Below are 10,000 nucleotides of genomic sequence, written 5' to 3'. Positions count from 1 at the left end.
GGGAAGGAGAGGCGATAGAGAAGAGGACGTCGGTTGGCGGACGTAAAATGGAGGGAGTATGAGATGAACGAGAAGGGGGGGGGCCACGAAATGGGGTTGAGTGGAAGAGGAGGGAAGAGGAATTGAGGGAGGAGAGGAAAGAAGCGGGGAGGGAACGCGGAGAGAATGATAGGGGGAAGGGGAGCTCAGAGAGGGATGAAGGGGTTGGCGAAGGGAAAGGGGTGGACGGAAGAATGGGTGAAATGGGAGGCGGAGAAGGGGGGGGGCAGAAGGCTATTTGTACATCTGTCAGCGTTCTCCACGACCTCCGTGCGGCGAGTCGAGGAGCAAAACGAGGAAGTGGAGGAGTGGAGGTTTCAAGCCATCACTTCTCTGTTGTTTTTGCTGTTGTTTTTTGTTGTCCTTGTCAGCAATACTATTTCGTCAATGTTTTATGAATGGATTTTAGCTGGCATTTTTTTGTTAACCTGTTAATTATGATTCAATTTGGGGAACCTTTCTTGTGTTGTTGTTTTTTGTCGTTTATGTTAACAACATTCAATCGCTAATTTGTGGTTCGGTTTTATGAAAAAATAAGATGGAGATACCATCGCGCATTTTTTGGAATAAATTATGTTGTGTTTGTTGTTATTGTAGCGGATTGTTTTTGCTATTAAGTTGGACAGTCATTTTGTCAATTTATTGCCAGTCTTTCTTAGGAACTTTTCTGTTGTTGTTTTTTATTGCAGATACTACGCCATTGTTACATTGTGAATAAGCATTTTTCAGGGTCTATCCTCTCGTTCTAGTGGATGGAACTATTTTCCTATTTTCCGAATGTTACTGCACGTGGTCGTTATCAAACTTTTCCGTTTTCTAAAACAAGTATGTATCATATGGATTTCCGATGAGGTAAAAACAAATTAATTATTTAAGGATGTGATTTGTATTCAGGCTGATAACCGGAAATGTCGTCTGCTTTGGTATCGGGAATTTTATTTTTTGGGCCATAGTATTCTCCATTTTCCTTGGTAACTGATTCGCTTTATGATTGCTAATGACATTTAATTCCCCAAGTCCTTGGCGAATTTTAAATCATTTTGTGTGCGTCTGTTTGCTTATTTGTATGTGTGTGTGTGTGTGTGTGTGTTGTGTGTGTGTGTGTGTGTGTGTGTGTGTGTGTGTGTGTGTGTGTGTGTGTGTTTGCGTGCGTTTGCGTGCGCGCTTGTGTTTGTGTGTTTGCAGGTTCGCGTGTGTGCGCAGTAAATTGTTAGGGGCGGTCATTAAAGCTTGGCCTTTGGCACATGCCAGGCTAATGGCGGTTCCACCCGATCATCCCTTCGCTTGTGTCCGAGGCAACCTTGCGCAAGTGCTGTTGATGATCCTTCTGCAATAACCGATTGTGTTTATTTTGGTTCATTATTTCCCTTTTTGAATATTTATTGTTATTCTTATATTCATTTTTCGTTTTTGTATCGCCCATATTTATGTACTGAGTTAAATTTTTGCTTTTTGTTGTAATTATTGTTTGTATTTTTGTATTTATTTATTTTTAAAGTATCGCCTCTATTTTAATCTATAGCATTTTTGTATTTAACTTTTTGTAACTAATTTCTCTCTTTTTTGTACTTGCTTCATGGCATACCACTTTCTTCCCGCAGAGTGTTTGATGGGCAGGCGAGGATGATGAAGAATTCTAGCCTGCTAAGGTGGACCAATAACAAGAACAACAACAACAAGAACAACAGTAAAAATGGTAAGTTCTGCCATTGTTATTTTTTGCTCGTGTATGTGTGTGTCTGTGTTCGTTCGTCAGCATCGCGTAGGTATTCAACCAGCCTGATTTAATCGGCATTTTTAATCTAGTTGATTTGTGATGTTGAAATTCTTAGCTTTATGTATATGTACTTGGAATACATTTTGTAAAAGCAGCCGACAAGTATTTTTTTCTTTTCTTTCTTTCTTTCTCTATTTATTTATTTATTTATTTACAAGTTAAACTTAAGGATCGCCTGCATTATCTTCGCGCCAAATTTCTGGTCGTGACGTCACAAGGTGGCCTCGCATCCGGCATACTTGGAACGCAAACTCTCTCTCTCTCTCTCTCTCTCTCTCTCTCTCTCTCTCTCTCTCTCTCTCTCTCTCTCTCTCTCTCTCTCTCCTCTCTCTCTCTCTCTCTCCTCTCTCTCTCTCTCGCTCTCTCTCTCTCTCTCTCTCTCTCTCTCTCTCTCTATTTTCTCTCCCTCTCTCTCCCCCTCCCTCCTCTCCCTCCCCCTCCTCCTCCCTCTCCCTCTCTCTCTCTCTCTCTCTCTCTCTCTCCTCTCTCTCTCTCTCTCCTCTCTCTCTCTCTCCCTCTCCTCTCCTCTCTCTCTCTCTCTCTTCTCTCTACTTCTCCTCCTCTCCTCATTCCTCTCTCTCTCTCTCTCTCTCTCCTCTCTCTCTCTCTCTCTCTCTCTCTCTCTCTCTCTCTCTCTCTCTCTCTCTCTCTCTCTCTCTCTCAGTTCATTCTCTTTCGCTTACTCACACAGTCACTCTCATTTTCACTCTCGCACCTTCATCCTTATCAACCTCTTCCCTTACTGTCTCCATCTTTTTCTCATTGTTTTCGATACTGAATGTTTTTCTCGCCAGAATTAAGCTTCGAGCATCTATAGTTTTACTGTTACTTTATTCTTATTATTGCTCATATTAGAACTTACCTTCAGCCACGCTCAGTTTCCATGGGCTGGTGACAGTGCTTGACGTGATGTGGAGGACAGAGCGGGTTGTTACGTCATAATTTCCCCCTCCCTCCCCTCACCCCAGTTTCCCTCCTCTAGCTCCTCCATCCCTCCGTCCCTTCTCTCCACCCCTTCAACCCTTCCATTCACCCCCTCTACCCCACCTACAATACCCACTCCCTTCCTTCCCTCCCCCGACCTTTCCGTCCACCACTCCCCTCCACCCCTCCGAGCCTTCCCTCCACCCCTCCGAGCCTTCCCTCCTCCCCTCCGAGCCTTCCCTCCTCCCCTCCGAGCCTTCCCTCCATCCCCTCCCGATTTGTTTTCTTTGGCCTCGCTGAGCCGGCAGGGAAATCCCGCGCTCTTTCAGTCCTCCTTCCACGATGCTTTTATTGCATGTTCTTATCCTTTGTTACACTGTTTCTTCTTGCGAGGTGCATGATGCGGCGATCTGGGTTTTGTCTATTAGGGGTCGGTTTATTTATCTGCTTGCTTGCTTGATTTTTCTTTCTCACGTTTTCTTTGAAATGGCGCCGGTCTTTCAAATGTCGGCAGGTCTCGGTGCGCGAAGGGAAGCTCTTAGACGTCGGTGATTGATGTTTGTATGTGCGATTATGTTGTCTGTCATGTATATGTGCTTTAACTTCGATTGTGTCTGTAGTTTGTTTTGGTGCCGTTTTCGTGGGACTTCCGGTGGATGGTTGGCATTGACGTCACGGTGACGGATGCCGCTGATTGCTGCATGTGGCGAATCGAGTATGTGCAATTGCAGGCGAATGGGAGAGGTGGAACCCTGGCTTGTCATCAGATTGCTGATGTTGACAGATATTTGCATAATGCTGAATAATGATCGTCAAGGATTGTCAAAAACTTTATGATTCACGGAACCATTTTGTAGTCGATCGTGTGTTTGATTTTTTCCCCAAAAAGGTTCCAACACTTCCACTGATATGATTGCCTTCTGTGGTTCAGGCGGTGGATATACATATCAAGCAGGTGATTGCAACATAAAGAGAGACATAACGAGCCTGTGAGCAAACCATAGCCTCGGTGCATTGTTACGAAATCCTAGGCCGCAAAAGTGACCGAAGCCGCGGCCGTAGTTTACCAGATGACGCCGAAGTCGAGGCCACAACAGAACTTTTGGAAACACGTCGGAATAGATTCGCAGACCGTTATCGGCCAAGATCTGTTAAAACTCGATTCTCGCAGCGAATATTTTTTGTCTACTTGTTGATTTTTTTTTTCCCCAAACAATATTGCTTGTTCATCTATTTTCTCTCCGATTGGCGCTTTGGCAATTCGACGATCAGCTGTGTTGTGATGACGGCCGTTTTTTGTAATTGGAGGATGAGACCCGTTTTTTGTTGTGGCGGAGGAGGGAGGGGGGACTCGTTCATGATCTTGACTTGAGGGGAGTGGTATGTGGAGGAACATGGGAATCTGCATTCTGTTCACTCTCTCTTCAGTTTAAAGTCCGTTTCCCTGTATCAGTGTCGACTCTTTTCCTATTCCCTTCCCTGTTCACGCTTCTTTTCCATTCCTTTTTCCTGTCCGTTGCGCTCTCCCTCTCCCTCTTCCTCTCCCTCTGTCTCTCTCTCCCTCCTTCTCTTCCTCTCCCTCCTTCTCTTCCTCTTCCTCCCCCTCTCTCTCCCTCTTCCTCCCCCCCCCCCCTCTCTCTCTCGCTCTCTCCCCTCTCTAAACCTCGTTCCCCTTTCCCTCTTCTCTCTCCTCTCGCATCTCTCTTCTCTCTTCTCGTCTCTTTCTCCCATCTCTTCACTTCTCTCTCCTGTCTGTCTCTTCATATTGTCTCCCTCGCCCCTCCCCCTCCCCTTGTCCCCTTTCCTCTACACCCTACCCCTGTACCTCTCCCTCACTCGGGTGTCCTGCCTTCCCTCTCTCCTCTCTCTCTCTCTCTCCCTCTCTCTCTCTCCCTCCCTCCTTCCCTCCCTCCTCCCTCTCCTTCTTCTCCCTCTCCCTCTCTCTCTCCTCCCACTCCTCCCACTCCCTCTCCCATTCCCGCTCCCCTCTCCCGCTCCCTCGCCTCTCCCCTCTCTCTTCTCCCTCTCCCCTCCCCCCTCCCACTCCCACCTCCCACTCCTCTCTCCCCCCACACACATATGTACACATGTACACACAAACACATTCTTCTCAGAATGGAACACCACCTCTGGAACTTCCTTATCTTAGACCTATCATTTCGCGGTAGATTTCCGGTCGACACATTTTTCGCGGAAGGGGAGGGGGTGCGACAGGGAGCTGCGTAATGCTGGAGATGGCGCAGTCTCCGGCCGGCGAAGATACTCCGACGTAGGTGGTGATGAAAGTGACTGTGGCGGAGAAGATGAAAACGGGGATGGCGTGACAGCGTGGCGGTGATGCGACAGGCCTAGAGGGAAAAGGAGTGGGGGGAGGGGAGGGGTTGGGAAGGTGTCGTTGGGTGGGAAGAGGAGGGGAGGGGATGAGGAGGTATCAGTGGAGAGAGGAGGGGAGGGGGTAGGAAGAAGGGAGGGAGAGGGGATTGGATGGGAAGGTATCTATGGGGGGAGGAGAGGAGGGAAGGAGAAGGCTGGAGTGGGGATGGGAAGAGATCTTTGAAGAGGGAGAGGATAGGGGAGGGGATGAGGACGGATCTGTGGAGATGAGGGGAGGGAAGTATAGGAAAGGTTCATTGGGTAGAGTAGAAGAGAGGAGAAGAGAGAAGAGAAAAGAAAAGAGAAGAGAGCAGAGCAGAGCACAGCAGTGCAGAGCAGAGCAGAGCAGAGTAGAGCAGTGCAGTACAGAGCAGTGCAGTACAGAGCAGTGCAGTACAGAGCAGTGCCGAGCAGTGCAGAGCAGAAGAGAAGAAAAGAGAAGAGAAGAGGGGATGGGAAGGAATCTGTGAGGAGGAGAGAGGGGGGAATGGAATTTTTAGCGGTTTGATACAATCCCGTTCACCCATGGGGAGACTACGGTGGGGTCACTTTTTCTAAGTTAAGTTATCTGCTCAGGCGTGGGCATTCATGATTACAGTTTTACATATATCTGACATAGTACAGTAGTCTGTAACTACTGTAATTGTACATGGCAAAATATAAATATAAATCATACATCATACAAAAAATATTACTTTCACATGCTTTTGCCACTGTGTTTAAATAACACTGTTATTTGTGTACGGCAGTTATTACATAATAAATTTAGGGTATAGTATGAATATATCTTCCAATGTATCAGATGAAATGAAATATTCACATAGTTCTTTATACCTCATGTTAGGTGGTCTGAAATGCTGTACCACATGACATTCCGAGATATAGTGCTTGAGCGTTCGCTTGTTTTCTTCGTTACACAGTCTACATCTAGATTCATCTGCACTTCTTGCACCCTGCAGTTGCCAGTACATTCTGTAACCTAAACGTATTCTGGCAATAACCACTTCACACTGTCTGGTTTGACTTTGCCACCCATAGGAAGGCTTGCTATCTCTATATTGATCGTAGTGCCTTATGGTACAGCTTTCAGGCCTTTGAGTGTTAATCAGATCTACTAGTTCTTCCTTATGAGAACTTTTCAATATATGTGCAACCCTAGCAAGAGGCATCCCAAGATCTATGTTCACAATATCCTTGCTGCAGGCTTCTTTCGCCAGTTTGTCTACGTGGTCGTGCTTGCGTATGCCAACATGAGATGGTATCCATACAAATTGAATGTTGAAATTACGCTCTGTTGCATAAGTTACGTTACGCTTAATGCAACTCACAATTTCCTCATCGCCACCTGCTTTGAAAGAATTTAGCGTCCGAAGAGCTCTTTGAGAGTCACAGAAAACTACTCCAGAGCCCCGAGACATTAAGAATTCCGTTGCGAGGAGTATATCTGTCAGCTCCGTTTGTATAGTGCTGGTACTTTTTCTGGGCGTAGGTTTGGGCACTTCTTTTCCGTAGAGTAATGTAATTTTATAGGATGTGATCTTATGAATGATGAGGCTGGAGTTGACGAGGCCTGGTCGCTTTCGATTGGATTTTGTGGTTATGGTTGTCACGTGATCAGACAAACAAAAAAGCAAATACGAACAGAAAGTGGAATCGAATCATAGAGGCTCGCTTCTTCTTCTTCTTCTTCTTCTTCTTCTTCTTCTTCTTCTTCTTCTTTCTTCTTCTTCTTCTTCTTCTTCTTCTTCTTCTTCTTCTTCTTCTTCTTCCTTCTTCCTTCTTCCTTCTTCCTTCTTCTTCTTTCTCCTTATTCTTCCTTTTTTTTTACAATCGCGTAACGCCAGTATTGTCGGCATTTGCACATATAATGATCGTTTCATATGGTAATTGAGTTATGCAGCTTAGGAGAATGTGAGGTGATCGAGCCATGTTGCTGAAGGTGATCAACATAACAACATGGCCGCGGTGTGTGAGTGACAGGTGTTGAACTCTCCAAGTGAAAGTGACTGCCGCTTTGAACTCTTGCTGGAGGCGTGGGGGTGGGGAGGTGGGGCATGGGTGGCCCCCTCGGGCTTACCAAAATGCAATTGAGATTTTTGAGAACGAAGGTGACATTACACGAATGCCGCAACTCCCCCCCCCCCCTCCCCCGAGTCATGTTCATTCTCCCCTATCTCAGTCTCTCACTTTTTCTCTTTTTCACTTGACGACTTTCTCTTCTCTCTTACGCATGCATGTACACACACACACATACACACGCACGCACGCAAACACACACACACGCACGCAAGCACACACACGCACGCAAACACACCCGCACGCAAGCACACGCGCACGCACGCAAGCACACACGCACGCACTCACGCACACACTCGCACTCACACTCGCACACCCACCCACCGCACTCACACTCACACTCCATCACTCACACTCCACACTCACACTCACACACACAACACACACACACACACGCTCTCGCACCCACACACACACACACACACACACACACACACACAACACACCACCTCTCTACTCTCTCTCCTTCTCTCTCTCTCTCTCTCCTCCTCTCTCTCTCTCTCTCTCTCTCTCTCATCTTCTCTCTCTCTCTCTCGTCTCTCTCTCACACACACCCCACACACCTCACACACATCTCTCACATCTCTCTCTCTCTCTCTCTCGCTCTCTCTCTCTCTCCTCTCTCTCTCTTCTCCTCTCTCCGCTCTCTCTCCTCTCTCTCTCTCTCTCTCTCCACACACACTCACACCTCTCACACCTCTCACACACCACACACACACACCACACACACACACACACACACACACACCACCACCCACCCAGCACACACTCCCCGCTCTCACCGCTCTCCCATCTCCTCCCACACCCACCACCCCACCCACCCACCCACCCACACACACACACACACCACACACTCTCTCTCTCTCTCACACATCACCTCTCTCTCTCTCTCTCTGCTCTCTCGACACCCACTCTCTTCTCTCTCTCTCCTCCGCTCTCTTCTCTCTCTCCTCTCTCTCTCTCTCCTCTCTCTCTCCTCACCTCACACTCCTCTCTCTCTCTCTCTCTCTCTCCTCTCGTCACTCTCTCTCTCCCTCTCATCTCGCTCCTCACTCTCACCGCTCCCTCACTCTCTCACACCACACTCTCACACCACACACCACACCCCACACCTCACACCCCACACACCACACCCACACACACACACACACACACACACACACACACACACACACACACACACACATTTCCTCCTCCCTTTCTTTTTAATAGCGTAAATATCCGCGATTAATCTCGGCTGAAAGACAGCGTCCTCCGTATCAGTGCATGTCATAGGGAGCGAGTGCAATCTACGCCATATTTAGGACCTTGGAGCCTTGCAGCGTTGAAATTTGACCCGGAGGTGACCGTGCTGCGTATTGAGGTCGAGGCGCGTGGTTTCTAACGATCGTTATTAGCAGCGTTGTTATTGCTGTTGTTGTTGTTGTTTTTTGTTTTGTGGGTTGTGGGTTGTTATTGTTATTGGTGTTGGTGTCGTTATTGTTATTGATATTGATGTTATTGCTGTTACTACTGTTGCTAATGATAACATTTTTGTCATTATCATAGTCATCGTCGTGTTATTATTATTGTTACTGTTATTTTCTTCTTATCATCATCATCATCATCATCATCATCATCATCATCATCATCATCATCATCATCATCACATCAATCATCAATCATCAATCATCTATTATCTATTATCTATCATCTATCATCATCCATCATCATTGTTATTGTTATTGCTATAGTTGTTATTAGTATTGTTACTAGCATTTTCATTTAGTACCATCAGTATCATAATTTTATTTGTCATCAACGTTATTTGAACTCTTGGTTAATATTCCCTTCTTATTCATTTAATATTTTCATGATTTGATATGTTATTCGCTTTGTTATTTTTCTCCAATTTTTCACGTTCTTCTGCATCTTTGGTTTTACGCTTTTTGGATCTTGTTGTTTTGCCGTCTTTTCTCATTCGTCTTCGTTGCTTTTTTTTTTTTTTTTTGGTCTAAATATTTTCTTCACTTTTTTCTTCGCCTCTCTATTGTCTTATCGCCTAATTCGTTTCCCTTTTTTCAAGTTCTTTTTCACCTCTTATATTTTCCTTTTTTTCGTTCCCCTCCTTTTCCTTATACTCTTCCCATGTCTCACTTCTTATTCCCTTAGATGTTTGTTTTTTTTCTTTCTCCTCTCCTCCTCTTCCCCTTCTTCCTCTCTCTCTCCTCTCTTTCTCTCCCTCTCTCTCCTCTCTCTCTCCCCTTCTTTCCCTTTTCCCTTTCTTTCTTTCCCTCTCTCTTTTTCTCCTCTCTCTTTTCTCCTCTCTCTCTCTTCTTTTTCTCTCCTTCCCTTCTCTCTCTCTCTTCCTCTCTCTCTTCTCTCTTTTTTTTTCTCCTTTTTTCTCTCTCTCTTTCTCTCTCTCTCTCTCTCTCTTTTTCTCTCTCTTTTCCTCCCCTCCTCTCCTCTCTCCCCTCCTTCTCTCTCTCTTTTTCTCCTTCTCTCTCTCTCTCTCCCTCTTCTTCTCTCTCTCTCTCTATTTTCTCCCCTTTCTCCTTCCTTTTTCTCTCTCTCCTCTTTTCTCTCTCTTTTCTCTCTCTCTCTTCTCTCTCTCTCTCTCTCTCTCTTCCTCTCTCCCCTCTCCCCTCTCTTTTCCCCTCCCCCCTCTTCTCTCTTCCCCCCTCCCCCTCCCTCTCCCTCCCCTCCCCTCTCCCCCTTTATTTATCCCCCCCCTCCCTCCCTCCCCCCCGCCGTCTTTTCCCTCCTCCCCCCTCCCCCCCTCCCCTCTCCATCCCTCTCATACTATTCGGGCCTACAAATCTTGCCTTGGGT

General features: G+C 46.4%; 1 protein-coding gene across 1 annotated transcript in view; it reads left to right on the top strand.

Moving 5' to 3' along the window:
- The window catches only part of LOC119595547 (PTB domain-containing engulfment adapter protein 1-like), an 80,668-nt gene that overhangs the window by 53,487 nt on the left and 17,181 nt on the right, over window positions 1-10,000 (top strand). Inside the window, exon 4 of the mRNA XM_037944664.1 lies at window positions 1,641-1,735. Coding sequence (XP_037800592.1) covers window positions 1,641-1,735 — 95 coding nt within the window. The remainder of the gene's footprint in view (window positions 1-1,640; window positions 1,736-10,000) is intronic.

The sequence above is a fragment of the Penaeus monodon genome, chromosome 36 (assembly GCF_015228065.2).
Source record: "Penaeus monodon isolate SGIC_2016 chromosome 36, NSTDA_Pmon_1, whole genome shotgun sequence".
Taxonomy (NCBI): domain Eukaryota; kingdom Metazoa; phylum Arthropoda; class Malacostraca; order Decapoda; family Penaeidae; genus Penaeus; species Penaeus monodon.
The sequence above is the reverse complement of the archived record's forward strand: the minus strand, read 5'-3'. Positions and strand labels throughout refer to the sequence as shown.